Source organism: Festucalex cinctus, chromosome 20 (genome assembly GCF_051991245.1).
Source record: "Festucalex cinctus isolate MCC-2025b chromosome 20, RoL_Fcin_1.0, whole genome shotgun sequence".
Lineage (NCBI taxonomy): Eukaryota > Metazoa > Chordata > Actinopteri > Syngnathiformes > Syngnathidae > Festucalex > Festucalex cinctus.
In genome coordinates, this window is record NC_135430.1 from 13,689,752 (window position 1) to 13,714,618 (window position 24,867).

At 42.4% G+C, this 24,867-nt stretch overlaps 1 protein-coding gene across 2 annotated transcripts; it reads right to left on the reverse strand.

Annotated features, from left to right (window-relative positions):
• Window positions 1-761: 761 nt before the first annotated feature.
• On the reverse strand, window positions 762-24,347 carry nck1b (NCK adaptor protein 1b). Of its 2 annotated transcripts, XM_077508526.1 has the most exons (5): window positions 24,159-24,347; window positions 15,608-15,660; window positions 14,767-15,007; window positions 3,942-4,696; window positions 762-2,838 (listed from the first exon to the last, which is right to left on the reverse strand). In XM_077508526.1, exons 3-5 carry the CDS (start codon window positions 14,990-14,992, stop codon window positions 2,638-2,640), a joined length of 1,182 nt encoding a protein of 393 aa, XP_077364652.1. In that variant the 5' UTR covers window positions 14,993-15,007; window positions 15,608-15,660; window positions 24,159-24,347; the 3' UTR covers window positions 762-2,637. The 2 variants fall into 2 exon arrangements, with proteins under 2 accessions (XP_077364652.1, XP_077364653.1); XM_077508527.1 differs by lacking the exons at window positions 14,767-15,007; window positions 15,608-15,660; window positions 24,159-24,347 and adding an exon at window positions 12,710-12,873.
• Between the last annotated feature and the right edge of the window lie 520 nt (window positions 24,348-24,867).

The window sequence follows — 24,867 nt, forward strand, 5'->3', positions numbered from 1 at the left end:
CCTTCCCTCCTTCCTCTCTTTAGTTTTTCCTCTGGTCACTTGAGATCTTAATTTATTAGAAGTATGAGGTTTCTGGGGTTGGCATAAGACTCCGGTTTTGTAACCACGCAGGAGGGGTCTTGTTGGTGCTGGACTTCACTTTGATGGATTGGATGTACTGGCTTCTATTGATCTCACTCTGCCTTATCGATCCTTCCCTCCTTCCTCTCTTTAGTTTTTCCTCTGGGCTCTTGAGATCTCGCTAAATTTGCTGGAATTTAGAGGCTTCCGGGGTTGGCGTAAGACTTTGATTTTGTAATCATGGGGAAGGCAGGAAGTGTTTGGTCGGTGCTGGATGTCACTTTGATTTACCTTTCTTTTCTCTTTATTTCTTTTTTTTCTGACCTTTTCTCTGGTCTCCTGACCATTTAAATCTCACGACTCTGGCAAGATTCTGAAGTACCTGGTTAAGGCGAAGGGTAATGGGATATTTATAAGGTTTTAGGTGAATGAATGAGTATAAATTTATACGTATTTGCACGCACGCACGCAAACGCACGCAAACGCACACACGCAAACGCACGCACGCACGCAAACGCACGCACGCAAACGCACGCACACATACACACACACAAAAAAACAAAAAAAAAAAAAAACAAAAAAAAAAAAAAGGAAAAGAGCAATGATGACAAGACGTTGAATCGGTAAGACTACCGAATGAACAATTCTGAGCTCTTAAAAAAAAAAAAAAAAAAAAAAAAAAAAAAAAAAAAAAAAAAAAATGGCACGCAGCATTACAAGTGAACACCCCCCAAAAAAATGAAACTTGGGTTGACAGAAATCTGTGAAGGCACATTATTTGAAGAAAAAAATAAAAAAAATCTCCCAAATCTTGCATTGCGTTAGTCACTTTACGTCAGAGCGGACGCAAGAGGGGAAGTTTCACAAGTCTGAAGTGTCACGACAATAACGCAAGACCCAATAACAATAATAAGAACACGTAATGTAACATGAATCCTGTGAGGAAGTTGATTTTTGCAGAAAGAGAGGAAAAAAAAAAGAAAAAAAAAAAAAAAGGCGTTTGCTGGACATTTCATCCTGGAATGTGAGCCGGATCAGCTCATCATAAATCTAAAAGTGGGAATCGACTTGGCTCGTTAGCGAGTCGTCGCTCAGCTCGACGCACACCTGGACAATGGCGAGATCGTAATCGCCGTTCGAGCCAAGACGAGGAGCAGAATTCCAGATGCGAGACTACACGGGACTCCTTTCTCCTCCTCCCTCTACCCCCCCCACTCAAATCCCTCTTCCTCCCTCACGTTCCAGATGGACAAATCCTCATGCTCAATCCAGATTAGCGACAAGACACTTTCTATTCGACAAACAGCAGCACACTCCCGCCACAGTGCCAGATGGAATCTCCCGCTTTCTAACGTCCAACCGGCACATCTGCCACCTCCCATGACCTCCCCCTCCTCCTCCGTTCCCTTGCAGCCATGCTAATTTAGCAGCGGTGACATCATCTTTTGGACTCAGCTCACCCTCAGGCCTTCCCGCCAAGCGCACATCCTCCAGAGAAAGTGTCCCGTGATTTCTTCTTTTTCACATGACCTCCCAACACCCACAATGAATCCCAGAGTCGCTCAAGACCGACTTTGTAGCATTTATGTGAATATAAATGATATGTTTCACCCATTGAGGATCATACTAAAAAGGAGACATATTATAGAAAATTGACTTTTTAATAGCTTGCGTGCAAGTCAGGTGGACTGCCTGACCACCAAGGGTAAAATGGTAAGTTTTTTTTTGGCACAACAGTGAAATGCTCAGGTGGGTATATATCCAGAGCCACTTTCAAGCAATGATCTGAAACGCCATCATGCAGTGGCAATATCATGTACAAGCCAAAAAAGCCAATATAGCCAAAATATGTCTCCTTTAATGCATGGAATAAATATCATGCAAAAGTCAAATAAATGTTGACTATTCTGGACATCTGTGGGTGGCTTAAATATTTTTTGGGGACTTTTTTGACTAACGGTTCCTTCTGCAGGTCAGACAATTGAATAAAAAAAAAAAAATGCTTTTACAACAAAACGAATCAATAAATATATTTTAGTCACTAAATGAGCAGATGTCGTGGATTCGCCTGAGAAAATTTGAGATCTAGAGTTAAAAACAAAAAAAACAAAAAATTATACTGGAGGGGCTTGGTTTAGTGTGTAAAAAAAAAAAAAAAAAAAAAAAGTCACATTTGAAAAAGAAACCGTTAAAAAGATTATATACTTTTTCCGACAAACTAAATGCAACTAAGCTATGGAGGCGGAAATATACGACTGCCAGCGAACACATCTGGATCACATCATAAATAAGTGGCCAAGAGGTCCATCGTCTGCTCTCAGGAGTCCATCCATAGTTTTTTTGTGTTTTGTTTTTTGTCTCCCAACACTCCCAACATTCTTCCTCCTTCCGTGCCTTTTTCCCATCCTCCTCTTGGAATGCTCAAGCAGGCATAAGAAGTCCTGATGACGTGGAAAAGTCTTCAGGCTTGACGTTAGTGTGTGTTGCGCTCTGTATCGTGTCTGTGTGTGCGTGTCATTTACAAGTGTGTGTGTGTGTGTGTGTCTAGGTGAAGATTGCGTTTTTGGGGTTGCGGGATCAGGAGGCGGCGAGGGCCTTGACCAGGTAGAGTTTGTCACCCTGCTCGCTGGTGAAGATGGGCGCCTTTTTGTAGTGTTCCACAAGCTCCTCCATGGAGTTGAACTTGCGCTGTCCGATGCAATACAGGCTCTCCTTCAGCTGCACCTTGAAATGTTTGTTCTTGCTCTGCGCCTTCAGCGAGATGGAGAAGTCGTTTGGCTGAAAGACAGAAAGATGCAGGTGAGTAGTTTCAAACCCAAGGACAAAATCCCGAGAAGCAAACTCAGCGATGTTGCTTATGCAGTGCCCTTGACATTGGAGTGACCAAGCAACAACTACAAACACACGACAACTTTGGTTCAGAGTCAGCAGTTCATTTGCATCTCAAAAAGAAAAGACATTCCTTTGAGGACAACAATGTCCAGATTGTGGAAAGTGAGGACTGCTTGTTTAAGAATGTAGATTGTCCATCTCATAAACAGAGGAGGCAACTTGAGTCACGTCTTGTCATCAGCTAACAATGTCAGGACATTGATCCCGCCATTGATCATCTGAAGCAGTGGGGAGAGTGGCTACTAATAAACAGTTTACCACCAGGCGGTTGACCAGTGCATCATCACGCAAAAATGGTCATTCGCTCACCACATCTTGCAACAACAACCCTCACAGAGAACAAACATAGCCTTTTTTTCCCTCCATTTTTGTAGTTCATGCACAGAAAATGGACCTTTTGACCGTAACCCAGAGGCGGAGCTAACATTAGAAGAAAAAACCTTTTTTGCCATCCAGCATGATAAAAATAGGGGTGCACCAATCACAATTTTCCGGCCGATCACAGATCTTTTAAAAAGTCTGACCTGCCGATCCCAATTTTTTTATTTACAAGCAGAATATGCCTTTAGTGTTCCAATCTTGTTTTATTGGAAAATATTGAACACGATCGGCGGAATAATACAAATGGGTTGTTTTAACTGCACATGAAGTAGTTCTCTCAAAGAAAAATGAAAACCCTATTAGTCATCTCAGTAGATGAGGACTGGCTGACTTTTTTCAGACCTCTGAGGAGGGAGATGAGATGAGATTGGTGGAAAAAGATCGGTTTGTTTTTCAGGGATCGGCCGGTCACCCATCTTCCAAAATTAAGGAAATCGGGGCCGATCGATCAATGCATCCCTAAAAAATATACAAATCTGTTTCCATAAAATTGTATGTACTATGTAACGTAAAATATCAAGTTGCAAAAAACAAACAAACAGGTAAACAGTGAATGACAAATACCGTATGGCTGAGATTTCCCTCAACAGTGTCTAATAGCAACTCACCGATGACTCGCTGTCTCGAATGAGGAAGTCTCCCTCCGTGCCCCGCTGGTTGAGCGCCACCTCCGCCTGGTGGCGCGTCACCTTGCCGTAGTACCACTCCTTGCCTGCGAACCGCCCGCTGCCAGACGGCGAAATGTAGTCACAGTCGGGCGTGGGCGGGCCGGCGGGCCCCGCTGCGCTTTTGTGCGAGGCCGAGTCCAGCACCGTCACGTAGTTCTTGGGCACCAGGCCGAGCTGGCCGTCGGCCTTGCGGCATTTCCACCACTCGGGGTCGTTCTCGGGCTTCTCCACCACCTCCATCACCTCCCCCTTCTCAAAGTTCAGCTCCTCGTCGTTGTCCGAGCTGAAGGGGTAGAGCGCCTGCACCGTGTGCAGCACTCGGTTCCCGTTGGCCGTGCTGTTCACCACGGCCGCCAGCTTCTCCGTGAGCGACCCCGACGGGTCCCCGAGGCCGCCCGGGCCCCCTCCCCCCGCCGTCCCGTCCACGTCCTCCGTCACGTAGTTGGACGGGAACCAGCCCGAGCGTCCGTTGTAGCTGCCGCGCCACCAGCCGTCGCTGCACTTCTCCATCACCACCACGCGAGTGCCTTTGACCAGGGAGAGCTCGTCCTCGCGCTCCGCCGTGTAGCTGAACTTGACCAGGGCGGGCAGGTTCAGGTCGTACAGACGCTCGCCGTTGTCTGCGTACATGTCGGCGTCGGCGTTGGAGGCCGTGTCCCTCATGCCCCCCTTCCTGCTCTTCACCTTCCCGATTCCTGAAGAGAACCCATCACAAGAGTTAACACAGCAAAAGTAGATGTACACAAACCGATTGCTTAAATCATTTGCTCTCAAAAACATAAAAATACGTTTTATTTGAAATGTTTTAAGTGCCCCAAAGACATATTTATACGTTTTTGCATTGCTAGAATATAGACGGCTTTGATGCAGCCTATCAACTGCAGAGAACGGGTGAAGCAATGGTAGTAATTACAAAATCGGCCAGCAGGTGGCAGCAGAGTATAAGAGATCAACCAGGTCCATGTTAAAAATATTTGTGAATAATGATGAAACTTAGCTATATTGTCATGCTAATTGCTGCAAAGCCAAAACAGATAGAAATATACAATTTTTCCTGATGAAAGAAGAGACTCTAGTCCACATGTGTCAAGATCCGGTCCTCGAGGGCCACAGTCTTGCATGTTTGAGGTTTCTCCACTACAATGCACCTGATTCAATGGTCAGGATAATTATCAGGCTCCTGCAGAGCTTGCTGATGAGCTTAAATATGAATCAGCTGTGTTGAAAGTGGGAAACCTCCAAAACCTGCAGGACTGCAGTTTGACACCTATGCTCTAGTCTTGGAAGGTTCCTTTTTTTTTACAGCAATAGAACACAATATTTTGTGGACCTTGCAAAATCAGTCAAAATCCAGTAAAACACAAGACTTGGTCAACATACAATTGAGTCAGTCTCAAAGAGTTTGCAACATTCATCCTTCCAATATAGGAGTTAAAATGAAAAACAAGTACAGTGAAAACCGAGACTAAAGTAAATCAAGTCTAAATCATGTCTATCGTAACGGCAATTGTTCATTGTTAGATTTGCTCATCAAGAAAATCAGGACTTCAACATTTCATTTCAGTAGGGACAAGTCAACAAAAAAATTAAAAGTGACGCCATGTGTCATTAGGGTGAATAAAATAACAAAATCCCACCCCAGGCTGCGATAAGAATAAGGGGGTCAGGCAAAAATAAGAGCGGGTAAGTAGGACTAACACAGACATACTGCATTCTTAGGGATTAGAGCCAGGATGGAGGAAAAAAAAAAAAACACAATGCTGCCATAGGTATTTAAGAAAAACACCTGCTTTCTAAATCTAGTGGAAAATTTGGGGTTCGGGGCTCGTTAGATATATTAAATAAATATAAAGTGCGGGGAAAAAAATACATGTTTGTGTTGAAAATGGTCAACTCTGTCGTCTAAAAGGCTCAGTGAGATTTTGTTGTTGCTAATCACGTCCCACTAATCACCTCGGCAGCCTGACCCCATAGCAGCTGGATGCCGGATCTCTGCAAACTCAACCTACGCAAGCAGCCCACAGAAAGGAGAATTTGACGTTAAACTTGATCAGAACCACACAGAACTGGTCTTTGTGATCCAAATGGCTCAAGTTGGTGTCTGCTTCTTCTCTTTTGAGATCTGTAAAAGTGGAATTGAGGCAACTGGACTCCTCCTTTTAATCCACGTTCTTGGGAAATCCAAATAAATAGATTAGAAATGGTTGAATAGCCGCCTGGAAGCGATTGTATTTGAGCTCTGAGAGTCTGCTGTAATCCAAAAGGAGGGGATTACCAGATCCTGTAGCCCTCTCTCTCATGGTGCTTGTAGAAACCGAGGCCGAGCTTTGGCAGGCCTGTGACGTCCCTCTTACTGGACAAGAATTCCCACTTGGCACGCTCGCAGGTGATGCGGCTTTTGTTCCCACTTTCCGAGAGACAACAGAGGACTTCCAGGACTCCCATTCTGACCTACGAAAGAGCCCTTTGGTGCAAACGAGCGATGCAACAGTACACCGGGCGCAATCATTCTTGGACCGGGAACGACTTTGCTCTCAACGCTATCAGCGGCCGATGATGTATTGTAGGAAAACTCTCGCTCTGATTACGTTGGCGGGACTTGCATCATCAAAAGTCAGCTGTTTGAAATTATACCGGCAGGCGGGGTGGCGTTTCCAGGACGATGTTGGATGGATGACGCGTTTATTTTCTGAGAAGCTGCAGATGAATTGTTCCGGAGAAATATCGGGATCCAAAACCACGACAAAATGCAACGCGACTGCTGAGAGGTGGAATTGCTTCCAGGTAGAGCCTGTTATTAGTCACGCTTATGCATTTAAGTACAGACTTCAGATGAGAGTCGACGTCTCCATGTGGAGTTAAGGTTTACTCATGCCCGACTCAACCAACACTTGTTCTATAAGTGATGAAACATGCACAACCACAATATGCCTTATGGGATGTTTTATCAGGTGTGAGTTGCTGGAAGCTTCGTTCGTCTGCACAGCTGGAACTGTTCGGGTTAGCTTCAAACAAGCTGAGGTCAGCGCTGCATAAATAAAGCATCTTTAGCTCTGGTTGCTAAACATGATAACAGAGTTTTATCCAACAGGCCAGGTTCCCGATGATATTGCCCTGTCAGGGATTCATTTCTGCTTCCGCTGAAGGCTTTGCATTGAAAACTAAATGCTGCCTATGGCCACCTCATTTGACTAGATGCTCAAACTGAGTCAGTGATTAAAATAAAAAAAATTAATAAAACTTGTGATTTGCATGTTGTGCAAAGCTACTGGTAGGCGGTTGTTGGACAATACTGGAGGTGTTGTTATTGAGGCAATCTGTTGGATTACGCTGTTAGACCAAGCAATCCTAATTTGGATTAGTACTGCATTGGAAAAATTACCCACCACTGACAGTTTTGGGTCAAAATAATGTGATACTCCTGAACCAAAAAAGGATTACAATTACAACTTCTTGTATTTGCAAATTCCTACTAATAAAAAGTGATAGGAAGACAACCATTTGACATCTTGTAAACACTGCTTGATCTTTGCAAGCGTGTGCGCCCATGTGAAGCCGAGTGCTTCCCCCTCAAATCCGCAAAGTGTGACACCACATGGCCGCTACCTACCTACAATAGGTCGAGAGAAGAGAAACTTCTATATATGTCACAAGCTTTTTTTTCCTGTGTATTTCCTCAGATGCCGGAAAGTCAGCGTAACACTCGTATGTTAATGACTAGGGGCGTTAAAAAAAAATCGATTCGGCGATATATCGCGATACTACATCACGCGATTCTCGAATCGATTCAATAAAAAAAAAAAAAAATCGATTTTTTTTTTTTTTTTTAAGAGCTCAGAATTGTTCATTCGGTAGTCTCCGATTCAACGTCTTATCATCATTGCCTTTTTTTTTTTTGTGTGTGTGTGTGTGTGTGTGTGTGAGAATCGATTTTTAAACTTCCATTTTTAATGGAAAAATATTCAACAAAACGTCTGACTTCGGGTTAGGATTCACACCTTGAGCATGGAAGAATGTTATATGAACGGAACATTAAGCCTTAATATTTTATTTTAATGCTGTTCAAACATGAAACAGATTACAACCTCTATAAGACTGAAATTTCAGATAAATAAATAATACATTTTCATATACATCTTACACTCTACAAGCTTACTGATTGGTATTTTCTAAATTTGAATGAAAAAAAAATCACAACAATCGACTTATAAATTCGTATCGGGATTAATCGGCATCGAATCGAATCGTGACCTGTGAATCGTGATACGAATCGAATCGTCAGGTACTAGGCAATTCACACCCCTATAATAATGACCATCAAAAAGCCTGCTGGAGACTGTTTACAGATGGGGTGTGCGTAGCACAGAGGGGAGAACGTGCCGGAGTGGAGCGGCGAGGGGGGTTTGTTCGGCAAACAGGCGCACACAGGAACTGGTTTTGTTTTTTTAACAGTGGTCTGCCTTTGCTGGCAGCTTGTCCATTGTCTGCCTGCGGCCCTCTCGACCCTCGGCTTCCCTTCATTTCAGAGCTCTTCCTCTGGACGACAACACCCCGCGTCAGGCTGTCTGACAAAGCCGGGACATCCCCCAGCTTGGGACACAATGCGAGCAGTTGGACTGGCTAAACAGTGTTTTGCTCAAAGAACCGAAAAGTATAGTCAGTCATGAGCTGAATGCAATGACTCTCAACTGACTCTGGGTTTTCTGGGGGCTCAGAAAATCAGTTAGTACTGACATAATAATTAGCCAGATTTTTTTCCATCCATTAATTACTATCCAGCCACGAGACAGTCCCTGATGATACTGGTGTTCTCAAAACATCGTCATTTCCGTACACACTTTGACAAGAGTTTACAATGTGGTCTTGAAGTGTGCCTCTTTAAAAATAATGCAGTGAGTCAGTTCTGCTCCAAACACGGCTGGCTGACGGCTGTGCAGTAAACGTGCGGAACCTCTTGGCGCTAGCCTCAAACACATCAAAGTGGGCCGCCATCAGGCTGCAATGGAGATGTGAGAGGTGCCCTTCGGCTCGTGTTTTTTTTTTTTTTTTTTTCCTGGTGGCACATGCAGAAGTTGGGGCTGTGTGGAAACGTTCCCGAGGCTAATACTATATACACAATTATACACACTGCTCACTTTCTGGTTGCTCTGACAAACGGCATTTTGAGGTTATGTAGAATGTGCAGTAAACGGTTTGAAAAACGGCCTAACATGTTGCCAAGTGGTACAAAGAAGGCACGCTCAGTGATAGCTGTATTTACTGTGTACTACTTTCTTTATGGCCTAAATATATTTTTCCATTATATTTATTTAATGCTGATTTTAGTACTATGTTGCCGTAGGGCAGCAGTTCCCAACCAGCAGTACTGTACACAAGCGCATAGCACCAAAATCAGAACAGCTGCATGGCAGCTTAAGTGTCTCATTACGTGCCTCTGTTATGTGGACCGACACATGACAAAAACCGGAGTGAGATGATGATGATTGATTGGATGACATTGACACACAGTGTGGTTCTACGTAAAGTGATCTAGTGGGCCAAAAGAATCATCAGACCAGTGGCCAGGCAGGTCACCTATTATGATTGTTATACTCTCCTTTTCTATACTTAGTGGCGGGTGGCCGACACATGCCAGAAAGCCCTAGTGCGTATTTGGGCTGGGTTTTAGCGACACATTAAAAAAAAATATATATATATATATATATATATATATATCTAGATAACAGATATCATGAAAGAGTTTAGCGCTATATTGCAACAATTCAGTACTAAATTGTTCCCAGTTTTTACACGTTTTCAGCACTTATCCTCAAGCATATTTAAGGTATTTATAAACAAATCATTGAAATCACATTTAACCAATCCGATTTCAAATCCTTCCTCTCAGGAACAGCTGTCCCTCAATGACATTAGCATTTTCTGTCATCCGCTTGATCCAACTTCGACAAGCAAATACATCTGTTCAAGCACACAATATTACATGACAAATCCCTGTTTCTGGTGAGTATTATGTATTTTTGTTAATGTTTTTGTCATGTTATTAGATGAATATTAATTATGAAGTGCTCCAAATCGTGTACTGCACAGTTGTGTGCAGTTAATTGCTTTTTTTGTATAATAGTATTAAAGAGTCACCACTGAGGGACCAAGAATGAAACCATACTGGCAAGGACTATATGGTTCAAGATGCAAATAAAAGTATCTGATTTTTTTCATATTTAAATAGACAAGTGGATCAAAGCACAATGATGAAAGACATTTCTCTAAACCCTGTTGATGTTATTAAATTACCATCCCATCAAACTCAACAAACCAGCTCAACGCCACTAAAAACCCACATCAAATCCAATGTATCCCTCAGGTAATAGCATTACCTGGCAAGTTGGAGAAGTGGAACTCCAACACGAACGGCCGAGAGTACTTCACAAAACACACTTGATGCGATAATTATCACTTCTTCATACATCCCATCTGGGCGCTGTCAACAAAGGCTGACTAACGACTGCACAGCTGCCCAAGGCTGCTGTCAGCCACATCAAACGTGCGTCTCATGAGACAACGTGTTGTCACAAGCATTGCAGACAATGATAACGTTACTTGTTGGCTTCCTCCACATTAGCTGCATTCTAGAAAACATAAGTAGCTAAAAAGTCTCATTTTTGCAAGGCCGGATTGAATGAATGTTAAGTTGGCAAACATTTGTGGATGTGTACATTCCATTTCCATGGAAAGATAAGCTTCTCCACATTCTCAGGCAAAAGTAGGAATGTATTGCTACAACCACATATACCACATTTGGTTAGCATGCTGAATGATGACCATAGCGTACTGTAGTCCAGGTCTGGCAAGAGAAAGCAGTTTTTCTCTGTACAAATTCTTTTTAATTGCAAAATTGTCATGCATTTATTTATTTACTTAGATGCCTGAATATCCCCACCCCATGATAACACTGCTGGGCCGTTCGGAAACTCCCAAAATTCCTGATGGCCAACCCCTGCTGTCGAGTCTATTGTATACTTTGAGAATTTCCTCAAGACTTTGGAAAATTTTGTCACGTTGCTACTCTAAGATATTTTATTCAGCCATACAAAGGTCTTCCGTTTGCATCATTCTGACGTCACAAACAACGTGGCATAATAAGTCATCATGCAGCACTTGAAGGCTCAGTTACTCAACTCAACTCAAGTTTATTTATATAGTGCTTTCAGCCTGAACTGTCACAAAGCGCTTTACAGAAACACACACAAAAAAAAACATAAAACATTAACACGAATACAATACAATCACAACAAATCAACATTCTTCCATTCCTCCATACGCTTTGATGATTGAAGCAGTTATAGATGAAAGGACAGAATCAGTCTCCTTTTCGCAGTTGATCAGAGACATGATCTCAACGTGCATGACGTCACACACGTCTGCTACAAGCTAAGTTTGCTTATAAGCTAGCTCATAAACTGCTGCGTTCGTGACGAGCACCATACACACACGACATATTGTCGTACTGTTTCATATTTACGGTCTGCAATGACTTTTTAAAAGCAACATTTACTACAGTTGAGACCTAACTACTGCGTTAGCGTGGGTTAGTGATGGAGTGTTCCAGCTTGCGTACAAATACGGGATAGGAAGATGTGATAGAAGAAGATGTGAAGAATAAATGAGTAGAGAAGCGGGAACAAGCGAGTCCCTGCACAATGATTCAACTTCCTTCTGACTTCTCACTTCCTCTATGGTCAGCGCTCCTCCAATAGTGTGGAGGTAAGAAATGTGGCTCGAATTAGAGTTTCCGCTCACTTGGGGGAGGCAGAGAAACAGGAAAACAGAGGGAGGGGACAGAGCAAACTTCCCTCAGTTGCCTAAAAAAATACAAGTTTGTTAGCTGAGCTAATCTCGTCGGACAACAACGAGGGGTCCATGTAAAGTGTAAAAGTGAAGGCAGAGAGGAGGCACTCGGCAGATACAAGTTTGAGATTACAGAAAAGGGTGCGCGACGGTAAGGCTGTAAAAGATCAACAAGCTCTGGCCAATGACATTCCTCTGATAAGTTAGCGAGGTGCAGGAGATGGGAAGAAGGAAGGGGGGTGTATTTCGATTGATGGCACCCAACACAATGACTACACTGTTCTACGTGAGCAGCGATAGCTCATGACCGGCGGGTGGTGCGTGGGGGCCCTCCCCAGAATGAACTCGCTTAGGGTAGCATGAAAGGAAACAGAGCATCTTGAGATATTCCCAAACAAAAGTGGTGTGAGGGTCTTCATCAACAAGAAACTCTGGCGCTGCAGGACACAAGGGGGTGGGTAAGGAAGGACGTGGGGGGGAAGCAGGATTGCGGTGTGCTATGCACTTAAAAGCAAGAGAGACAGAAGGATAGCTGAGGCAATTACAGGCTTCAGCTTGGGCAGCAGGCTTTTCAAGGGAATATCCACCCAGTGTGTGCATGTGTGTGTGTGCGTGCGTGTCAGTGTAGACCCCCCCCCCCCCCCCCCTCTTCCATGTGCTTTGCCAACACATATTAGCTCAATCACAAAGATCTGTTTTTAAGAGGGGAATTGCCTAACAAAGATTTAACAGTTTCACAACCAATAGAGAAAACCCAAACCACGCAAAGCAAGAAAGGCGAAAAAAACCTGAACCAAAACATCAAAAGACCACCAAACTTAAAAGAGGGCCCCAGCGTATGATAAGCAAAGTATAGAACTCACGAAAGAAGTGTTTGAATAAGTTAGCCATGTCCATTTTTGGCTCGCCGCCGCCGCCTCGCCTCTCGGTGTCCGTCTCCCGGCTGCTCTTCCTTCCTACTGCAGCTGTAGACTTATTCCATGTGAACACCCAGAGAGCTGGCGCTTGGGGGGTGGGAGGCCGCCCACTCTCCGGACCATGTGACCGGGAGGAGCCAATCAGAGCAGGAGCCGGGGAGGCCCTCATGTTAAGAGGAAGAAGGAAGGAGGTGGAGGAGGGATTCTGGTGTTCAAGTCAGAAGAAAATGAAATGTAAAGACGTAAAAGGAAGGCGAGGAGCTATTTTTGGGTGGTGGATTTTTGGAATTCAAAGTAAATGTTTTCCCCTGAGGGTTGGTGTTCTACCAGCTGGGTGATTCATGGACTGCTCACCCATCACATGACTGCAGTTTGTAAAATTTGACAAGTCCTCTCCTACACACACCAAAGCGGATCTTACCCTTACGCATTCTTTCAGGAGGATGACACCACTCCACGCCCAAACAGAGACTTGTTTGTTGCTCTTTTTTTGTTTTTTTGAATAAAACGTTTTCACCTGCTTGTTCATTATGCAAAAAAAAAAAAAAAGTGGTAATCACCCACAATTCTCCAGTTAAAATGTTCTTGAATCCACTAATAGATCAGTGTGGCGTATTTACAAGCTCCTTATGACTGTAATTATAATTTTACAAGCCGCGCCATGCTTTTCAGCTCATATTTCGCATGTTTACTGGATGTAAACCTGAGACCTAACCGTGTCAATGGGTGCGTTTAGTGTGTCGCCTGTGCAGCTGTTCACCTGCGCTTAATTCACGGACGGATGCCGTAGCAGGTGGGGAGTCATGACGAGGCTCGTGTTTCGTGTTGCAGATTACAGGCAAGCTTCCAAGTGAGGCAATAAAACAATCACATGCTTATAAATTAAAAGGTCATTGCAAAGGGCAGCATTAAATGTGCAAGTCATACCAACCTCAAATCGTTTTATTATCGTTTTTGGGCAGTTGCCATGCAACCAGGAAGACAATGTTCCCATAGCCTGAAGATAAGAGATTTGCACATACTGCAGCAAGAGATACCCTTAGAACTGCAGAATGCTTCCTCTGTATTGTTCATGCAGTAGTAGATCTGGCAATACGCTGCATTTGCCTTTCACACGTAATGAAGGCAACTGTGTGTTTTTGTTTATACAGTGACATGGAAACATTGCTTTCGATATGACAGGGCAAGAGATGTGAAATTAAAACTGTATAGTTTTCGGCAAGACAAAAAAAAAACAGCACACCACACACACCCCAATACCTCCATTTCAGAATTCCTCCCCCAATGTATACAAAGCGGTGACCCAGAAAACAGGCGAATAATTCCCTGCTTGAACACGTGTAAAAGGGGCTATTGTGAATCTTTTAAAGAAATACACATTGCACTTGCTAAAGCCACATTTTCACCAATCGGTATGCTTTGGTCCAGTTTGGTACACATTATTTGGCATTTTTAATGTATAAAGGCTCAAAATATCTAACAAACTGATCCACTTTTCAGTACCAACCTCGCTAAGGTTGCCGACTGCAGAAGTACGCTTTTAAAGGGTCCGTTTGCTGATTGGTTGACAGAATTGTCTGCCTTCGTGTACTTTAAAAAACAATCAAGAAGACATTAAATTATACTGCAGTTCTTTGCATTGTCTCACTGGTATGGTTGTTACACTATTCACAGTATGAGGGTAGGTCATCCAGCCTATACATCCTGATGTGGAAACGCAAGCCTCAGCAGGGTAAACTGTACAGGGACAAACTGAAATATACTACTCCTACAACATAACTTTATGTGGGTCTAGTTTTCATTCAGAATAGTAAGTGAAGCGGACTCGGGAATAAAGGCACTCTGAGGTGAAAATGAGACCTTACTGCAGTGCTGTTACAAAAGTAGACACCACACAAAGCTGCTATGAAAAAAGGGTATGTGGGAATGCAGGTATAACAATGTTTTGGGTTAAGACAAGAGAACGTGTAACAAAGTGTAAGGTGAAGAAAGAAGACCTTTACCCAGCGTGTCCTTGAGGTTCTTGACAATGGAAGCCTTCCTGGCACTGTTTTTCCTCTCCACATAGTTGGATGGCACGAAGCCCGTTTTGTTGGTGGCATTCCGGACCCTCCACCAGGACTTGGAGTCATCAAGAAGCCAGAGGCGCTCGTTCTTCTTGATGTCGAGCTCCTGGTCCTGCTGCGCCATGTAATCAAACTTGGCGATGACAATCACTTCTTCCGTCATCTTGCACAACAGGAACTGGAGAAGACAAAAAACAGATGTAAGTGTTTTAAATGCTCTAATGTTAGCTCAAATTGCAGAACTTGATCTCAACGATAGAATGTTGCTTCTATAGGTCACCGATGTTTTAGAGTCACCAAGAAACAACCTATGGTGGTAATAGCTCAAAGTTGGTGGCTGGCAATGCAGTCAGACAACAACTGGGCCAACTCATGCATGGCTACATTTCAAATAGTAACTTGAGATTCAAATAAACATGGGGTCTTTTAAGAGGCTTTTAAGCCCAAACAGCAGTTTCCCTGCAGGGGAACAATAACACTAACAAAGAAACAAACACTCCCAATGATAAAACTCTTGCCAACAGAATCTGAGAAAAACTGACTTTGATGGTTGCAAAGAAAAAGGTTATAGAAAGAACTGTGATATTTGAGTTTTGTTGTAATACTTTGAGATGTGCTGGCCAATTTGGAGACAACCATGTGTTGTGCAGCGATTCTCTTTCAAAGCAGTTTATCAGAACAAATATTTCGCTACCCACAAATCCACAACTTCAATGTTGTGCAGCATAAACAGCAGAACTACATTTACAAAGTGTGAGTGAAATAGTTGCAGTTGTACCTGTACTGCATCAACGCTGACGAATTCAAGGGCTCTGGTACGTCACTGGTGGCCTAAAAAAGAAAAAAGAACCAAAATGATGCAATGAGATTTTCGAGTTCCCCTTAAGAATCTGGATAACACTCTCTAATTTCCATTCTTGAGTCCGACTGTTAACATTAACAATGTTACAGGCATAAACTGGAATACAATAGAGTGCAGAAGAGCAGAATGCTGAATCGTTGCCAGTCACTAGTGCCAAAGATTGTTCTCTGCAGACATTTTTTCACTGAGCAAAATGTGTTGTTTGTTGAAACAACAGTTATAAATGAGTATGGTTTGCAACTTTCAACACAAGATGTTGCCAAAGAAATCCAACAGAACTGCTATTTTCTGATCTTGAGTAAAGCTGTGTATGTGAGTCAGGTCTTGCTTCATTAGGCAGGGATGTTGCTCATCACAAGAACAGCAACACACCGCAGGCATGATGCATGTGTGTCACTATGAGCCTCGTAAAACAAAGAGCAACATTCAATCACTGGTCTTATGACAAATTCCACTATCAGCACTGCTACACTGTGCTAATGTGAAGATCTGGGCAAGCACTGACGAGAGCGAAGAGGCATCAAAGTGGCTGTTTGGTTACTCCAAAGTCATGAGATGGTTGTTGGTTCTACCTCTAACCTCAGGACTGACTTAAGGAACCAAAACTGACCTCATTGATCGGGAGCTCTCGGTTTGATTTTCATTTGAGGCACTGGTGTTGGGGTCTAGGTTTCCACTGCAGCTGGCGCTGGGACTGACCCAGAACATGATCCTTGGCAAACACAAGGACCACAGGGAGCTAAACCAATTTTCAGCGCGATTAGCCACGACTGGTAATATAAATAAATAATCACAAGGTTGCAGTTGAGCCTTCCTCAAGACCTTTAGGAGCTATTGAGACATTTATCATTTGGGAAATAGCCTGGTATAGTCACAAGATCACAATCCAATAAATTCAAAATAGCACTCACTGTACAAAGTAGTCCTTTGTTTACGATCCAATCATACGTTTCAAGTTGAGTCATCAAGTCAGATACATATCCAAAATCTCCATTTGCTTTTCATGTGGTTGGCGAATGATGATAGAATCATTTTGCACCTTGTGCTTTTCCAGCGTTTTAGCTACATTATATAGTGCTCAAAGCGCTTTACAAAGCCTCATATTCACTTACTTGAAAACGTGTCGAGACGGCGCGGAGGCAGACACGACAACCTATGGAATTGGAAACGTTTTCCTTTTTAGTTTAAAATAGTGTACTTTAACACCCAGAATCCCTCGCCGTACCCAGATTCATGGATGTTTTTTTTGTTTTTTTTTAAAGCTTTTGGTCTGGTAAATCCATCCATGTTGTGTTGTAAACTCATCATCCTAACTTGCACAAAGCTAGAAGGGGAGTTAATCTCTGTTCGACACACACACACTCTCTGTTTCTCTCTTTGGGTGTTGCTATGACAGCGTGAGAGGCCAACAGCGAAGCAACGAAAAAGTCATTGATACGCTGCCAAGATGGGCTTCATTAACTATACTGCTTCACAGTTTATTTGATGCTCACTAGCTGGCTAACTATACCCACACACTTCCGGGATCTCACTTGAAGAGCCTATCGCCTGCCTTCACACGATGCATACGCACTCCCCAACACTTACATGTCACACATACAGAGTTGCCTTTCTGTCTGAACGACAATATGAAATTATTTATTTTAATTCAAATACAAAAATTTGGATTCATGCCCAGCCCTTGTTTGAAGGTGGTGTAATACATCCTCAACACGCCACAAGAAGGCACCCAGTTATCACCATATCTACTGTTTTTAATTTAACTGTTCTATATTTATGCCCTAAACATGTTTTTCAAACAAATATTTACATTAATTTAGACTACTGAGTTACTACTGCACTCATTATCTACCGCTATCTCCTTTATGCTTGGACAGTATGTCTTGGATTACTTAAAAATCAAACAACAAAAAACAAGATCGTTTCATAAAATGCATTGATTTTGAAAACTCATTAAGCTGTTGAGGTGGGAACGGCAGAAAACAAGTCAATTGAGGATAAGCAGTACAGAGAATGGACGGATGTCCTCCATTTGGCTAATTATTAGGAGATGAACTATTCAAGTGCCAAATGTCATGCTCCCAAGTTTTAAAACGAAAGTGCCCAGGAAACATACAGAGTGCTGGAGTTTGAACCCAATGTTGTACTTTTTGCCTCATGTGCTGCTTCTCCTCTTACAGCATCAATTCAGGTCATTATCAGATTATTTTTTGTCTTCTCTTGCTAAGAGCGAATAATAGATAATTAGGAACACTTGCCCGAATTTCTACTTCCAGCCAGCACCTCAATCTCGCTTCCTTGGAGTTATTGAGGCCCCTGGTGCGCGGGGCGGCTCAACGCTAACTGCACATTAACTCTGCAGTGACTTGCAGCCGTGCAGATGTATGGGAGGATAAAAAAAAAAACAACAAAAAAAAAAAACCCTGGCGACAGATGCTGCAAGCTAATCGCTCAGCTGCACAACGAGCCAAGGCCGCTTCCCAAGCCAAAAGCCCTAAAACACCAGGGCAGACGGGTCAAACTGATCCAACGGTGTCGTATCCACAGCCCATTTGCCACACACACACACACACACACACACACAAACCATTAACCAGCCCCACCCTCAGGCTTTATTGTACTAATCTACCCAAGTATTTCAAGTCTACCCCCCCAGCTGTCTTGACAAAAATACACGCTTAGTTTTTCTTTGCACCTTTTTGTTTTTACATCTCTAAATAGTAAGTCTGAAATTAGGTCAACTGAGAGTGCAATACCACCCCTTTTTGGACAATTTCCTGCAGGGAAACTTGTAAAAGCTGCTGTAAGAGGTTGCATTTATTCAGAAAGGTATGCTGATGAGGGGAAACCAGGATTTGCCAAGTATGAAGGGCAGTAGTCCTTAGGCAGAGTCACAAAGGAAATGTCCTAAGTCTGTGGTCCAAGTCCAATAACCTTGGACTTCGGCCAAAAAAAAAAGAAGTAATTATACAGGTATGCCGGAAAGCAGAGAGTCTGAAAATAACACAGAGACGATTATACAGTAAAAACTGGACTTCCGGGCTTGTTTTGTGGTCAACATGGGCGGCCAGACCACATGGGACGGTGGACAGGTGGTCAAGTATAGTGGCAAATGAAGGGTTTTCCGTATTTAAATGTGTGGCTCTCATTTCTGACTTTGAATCTATGACAAAGACAAACATATGAAAAGAGGACCCTTGTTTAACATGATCCACTAAAGCATCACTTCCTGTGACCCGACAAAAGCAAAATCAGTTGCACTTTTACATGTCGTGCGGCAAAGCTCGCAGTGAAAGCTGACTGAGGTCAACTATCTACTGTCGTGATAGCAGCTGTGGGTCAAAGACGGGTCACCCACCGAGATCATCATTAATCCACTCGTGTTTGCAACTGTGCCAACAGTGCTCACAACTGGCATGCCAGTCGCTAAAACTGTACGCTAAATCGGCATCTGGTACAGTTGAAAATGAAACACCTTGACACGATTTTCCACAGTATCCCTATAACAGTCTGAAAATGTTGATACTTAACCAGGAAAACGACATGACTGTCTCATAGCCTTGAAGTTCCATTTTGTAGAAAAGTATTTCAGAAAACTAAACCACAAATGACTGTTCGGTGGGCTACATGCATACCAATTAAATGCGGCAAATTTGGTTTGTTCCTTGATCTGCTTGGAAAACAGCTAGAGATGACAATCATGAATGTTAAACTTTGATTAGTTGTTAGGTTACAGAGGAGAACGCCGACAATCTTACCAAGTTAAAAAGTTGTGATACAAGATTTACATTTGATAGAGCCGATACATGTTAAACCACATGCAAGTTATCTTACTCTGAAACGACTGACATGACCACATCCGGCAAACCCACAGCTGCAGACACAATCAAGTTGTCTCTGCAGAGTAAAACGATAGGCAAGCTAAAAGAGCAGCCTCGGTGTCTTCTGGCAGTCATACATTGCATAGGGAGCTCTAAAGAGAGAAGTCCTAACTCAGTGTTGAATTTCACTAAATAGCCCCAAAAGTCTTAAAATGATGTCACAAGTAGGCCAAAAGACTAATGGGACAAATATAGATCCATCTTTGTTAAGGAGATGGTGGGATCGTAATGCTACACGGATTGCTGAGGCACTGACACAGCAACAGCATGAGCTCACGGGGGCAGACAGTAACCTAATCCCTGTGACAGCCTGCTAAAATCACAGGGCTCTCGCCTACTGGAATGTGCTCTGTACGCGCACTCGCCCCCTCTGGCACTGCGACACTTCCTGCGACTTACAGCGAATCCTCGATTTTCAGCCACAAGTCTCCTTCGAACGGCCTCGTGAAGGCGCGATTGAGCTCTTTTCGCATGGAACTGCGGCAACCGAAGCCCACGGGACGGCATCTCAGCGCGGCTGTCCTAGATTTCTCCCAAAGCAAAACAGCCGCATCACAGCAAAGGGTCATGGGAGACTTGGTAGGCCAGCTGTGAGACAGGAAGTGCGGACATAGGGGTGAGCGGATGATGGGAAAGTGATGCTTTCTGACAGAGCGCAGGCTTGACCGGGCCACATGAGATCAGATTTTCTTTGTCTTGATGCAAAGTGGAATTGTTTATGTGGTGCAGTTCAAATCTGGTTCAGGGCCAGTTGAGACCTTTTAGACGAACGCTCCTGTGAGCATGTAAAAAGTGGATTTCTTAATTCTCGAGCTGAGCAACAAGGCCACGCGCATGACTGTGAAAGCAGTTGGCTACGCACCCTCGGGATCAATGCCTGCAGTGTAGAATGGCGTACTGAAGTGAACAGACGGTCGGAATTCATAGTGATTAGCAACAGCGTTTCGGCCTTATTGAACACAGAACAAACTTACAAGTTGTAATTTGTAAGTTTAATTTATGTAAATCAGACCGTACCGTAGTCCATTATTAACTGACGCTTAATGTAGTAGTGTAGTCAGAATTACAGTAAATATTGGTATGAAATACACACCCAAGTCCATTGATAGACTGCTGCGTGACACTCATACTCCTGAAACTCCTATCCATGGTATCAAGGACCCTCCAGCAGAGACTGAATCAACAGCAACTCTGTCGCATTTGTATGATAGACCTGCTTAATCAACATCTGATTTGAGACATGGACCATTCTTATTCTGACCATCCTTGGGTAAATGTCTGGATTTCATCACAAACTACTAGAACGAAAGAAGCAAATCGTTTAATTGCCACATTTTCACGTCCCCATTTTCACTTCCCATTTCACTTCAACAGTAACGACCGCGAGTGAAGGATGCGCCCATGGAGACCACTGACAAGAAAATCAAAAAATTAACGCAGGGCAATGTTGACTATGCTGAGTCGCCGACTTCTTTCTATGTTACTTGAGTTGCTCGTTGTTGTCCAGGTTTTTGATTGCAATGCATTCAGGCTAAACCTAAGCACAAACCACGCCTTCATTTGATGATCTCATCAAATTAACTCTGCCAACCATAAGGCAAAGTCATATTACTTAATGTTTTGCTCTTGTGGTGTTGAGCTACTTACTTAAAACCCTGCTTCATTAGGAAAGCCATAAATGATATGTGTGACACCCAATCTCTCTGCACTACGCATGTGTGCTCCTGAAAAAGTCCAGTTGCCTTCCAAACAATATATCACTTGTAAAAATGCATGTTGATAATAGCAGACAGGGGTTGTTGAAATTAATACGCCGGCTTCTGACATTATGGCAAATACGAGCCCTCAGGTGCTGTCACAATGGGACTAAATAAGCAACTTGGGAAAAGGAAGTCTGCAAGAGACACGTGTTGGAACTTGTGTAAGAGTATCTCGAGAGCAGGAGGCATTCCAGGTTGCACGATGGTGAAGCAAACCTCATAACACCAGGCAGACAGTTTGGCCACAAGTCTCCAGTCTCGACCAGTATTGGTTAATCATGGAGGCCACACTCGATATGCAGTGTCATCGTGAAACTCATAGTGACCACACTTTCGTGCACATATCCTCATTTTACACACCGAACAAGTCAATAAAGACGAACAAAACTGACAGAAGGAAGTAAAAAGTAATTGTCAGAAAATCTGAAATTTTCTCTGCACAAAAATAAAATGAGCAACATGACAATGTGGGGGAACACTTGTATTATATTGGCCATTGGCAATCTGTTTTTTGTTGTTTTTTTAAAATCAACTTTAGGAGTAAAATAGCATGCACAACCTAATTTCTCAAAATATCACTACAAAAACTTCACGAATCAATGTATTTGGCCATACTGAATTTGATTTTAGTTTCTTATGGAAAAACTCAATTTAAGGCCCTAATTAGCAAGCTTTGACAAAAAAGTTTTAACATTTATATTTTAAAAGGGATGTACTATGTATATATCTTTTTAAAAAAGGAAAATAATTAAGCTAAGCTATGTAAATTTTGACACAAATACAGTTGCTAAAATCATACTTCCCTCGCCTTACAGGTGACGTTCAATTAGGTTTATTAATATAAAAATGTGTCATCTGACTTTCTAAGAGATGCCTCCATGCATGAAAGGTCTGTGGAAAATATCTGCTGTATTGCTCAAGTGAAAATGAGGAAATGGTAGCATTCAGATTTGCAAAAAGGAGATCAAACAAAACACATGGCTGAAAAGGAAACTTTCCTAAGCCACTTAGTAGAGTAGCGCGTCTCCAGCTTGTCATCTGACTGTGGAAATTTTGAGCCATTTTAGCTTCTTTTTTTTCCCTTTTTTTTGGCTGTCACACATAAGCACAGTTGGGACAGATTTTGGGTTGCTCGAGTCCCGACAGGAGGCAAGCACTTTAAAAAGAGCCTGTCAATCCATAGTCATGAGCCGATATAACAGCTTTTAAAAAATAAAAATAAAAACAGCCAAAGCCTAGTTGTCGTCAGAGTCAACACAGGCCTCTGGGTGAATGTGGATTCGGGTTTAAAGTGGCCTCATCGCTGCAGTGTCAACACATCGAGCTGAATAAAGCGTTCATGCAGTTATGAATTCTCCAAGTTATGAGAAAGTGAGTTATGTCAGGACCTGGCAGCCTAAGAAAACAACAATAAAAATACAGCCGGGCGGGCCTCAACATTCAAATTCTCAGTGAGTTCAACCAAACTGCGTGTACAAGTTCGACTTGCTTTTTGCTTTGTTTAATGTAAAGAATGAAATCGTTCACTCAATTGGATATTATAGAATAATCGATTCTGAAAACATTCAGATGTCAAATTTAGTATTTTATACCCTGGGCAGGGGAACTGTTTTAATAAAAAAAAAAAAAAAAAAAAAAAAGTGCAAAATGTCTCACAAGGTTCCACTTTACCAACAGGCCTCAATGGGCAATTAAAAAAACAAAACAAAACAAAACACAGATTAGCCTCCAACATCTATGTGTGCGGTCTTCCTAGCCTCCTGCAAGAACATGTAAAGTCAACCAAATGTCCCTCACTCACTCCTCAAAAACTTAATGAGAGACTCACTGTCAAGAAGCAGTCAATCAGTCAGACAAAATGTACACAAACTGTACGATTGGACAGACCCACTCACACTTTTTAGTGTTTGGTCTTAAGCCCCAAGTGCAACAACATGCATCAAAAATACATGTGATAAGGAATATCAGGCAAATATGATCACACAGCCCATATCCCCCGGAAATATACAATCTAATTTTCTTGAAAATGTCTTTTTCCAAAAACATTTGACTTTTTTTCTTGAAAAATATCCAACTTTATTCTTGCAGTATTGCAAATTTAACCTCAAAACCACATTATTACATAAAGTTACGACATAAATCACGATGCTCTCTTTTATTCTCTAAATATAAAACAAATTGTAATTTAATCCCTTAACGTCTTCTTCCCCCAAATATGCAATTTGTATACTTGGAAATGTGCAACCTGATTGTTGTTATAACGTCAATATCGAAAATGGTTTATTTGCTGCAAAATAAACTTGTTTTACGTGACTTTTTCTTGTAAAATTTCAAATTTAACTCCAAATATACATATATTCCCCCAAATGCACAACCTTACTATAGTGAGATTACGACTTCAATCATCAAAACATTATTATTTCCCCCAGAAAATACTTTTCTCCCTTTAAAATATATATATTTTTAAAAACGAATAATTAATGCAACCAGGGCGTCTCAATGTAGAAAATGTAAAGACATTCAGGGATGCTAACTGCCTTTTTTTTTTTTGTATCAGGGAAAAATTAAAACACGTTTAGTAAGCTTTACGACAATTTAACCTGGACTAACTTTCGTGTTACGTTGCTAAGATAATACGGCTGTTTAGGAAAAAAAATAGAGCACGGTTATGCGAGTCATGAGAAACTAGCCTCTGGTTAGCTACGTTTAGCCACCGCCGTGGTGATGTAAGGTTACGTACGGTGAAGTGGAAAAAGAGCTAGCCTCGGGGCTTGTCTCGAACAAGCCTCACTGCGGCACCACTGATTTTTGCAAGGCACGCCTTACCTTCTTCTCGCTGACGGCCACCTTTTTTCGCCTTTCCACCCGTGCGTAGTGCTCCCCAAAAGAGCCCGGAGACGTCGCCGGAGAGCGGCCAAGTTAAAATTCTCCACGTCAAGGGACTACGTTAGCCGCCGTTGGAAGTAGCATGGCTGTGTGTATCCAAGCATGTCATAGCTTATGCTAGGCTAACTAGCTAGCTTTACCGCAAGCTGCTCAGACGCCAAGTCCCGCCCACTCCTCACGCCATTGGCCGGTTGTAGGAATTAACGATTTTATGATTGGATGACAGGTTTGCAAATCAAATGCATGACATCTGCTGATGTAGTCCGCTGACGTCATGGTTGATGGTTTTTGGACACGCTTATATTTGAGTTATTTTAAGTCTCTTAAATTTGTAACGACCAAGAAATGCCATTTAAACAATATCCATCCAGACTTATTAAGAAGCTACCTGAATGTCCCCCCCCTTCTTCTATGTTCAATAAATGTAAAAAAAATTAAAAAAAATTTAATAAAAATAAAATTAAAAAAATCCTACTTATTTGTCAAATTATTTTATTAAAAATTGGCTAACAGTAAATGATAAATGAAAGCTTAAACTAGTTCACATTTCGATACTCATTGCCCATTTTTGTTAAATTTATTAAACACTTGTTTGGTTAATTTATTGTAAATGATCAAATAAAAAAAGATTAGTTATTTAAACAAATGC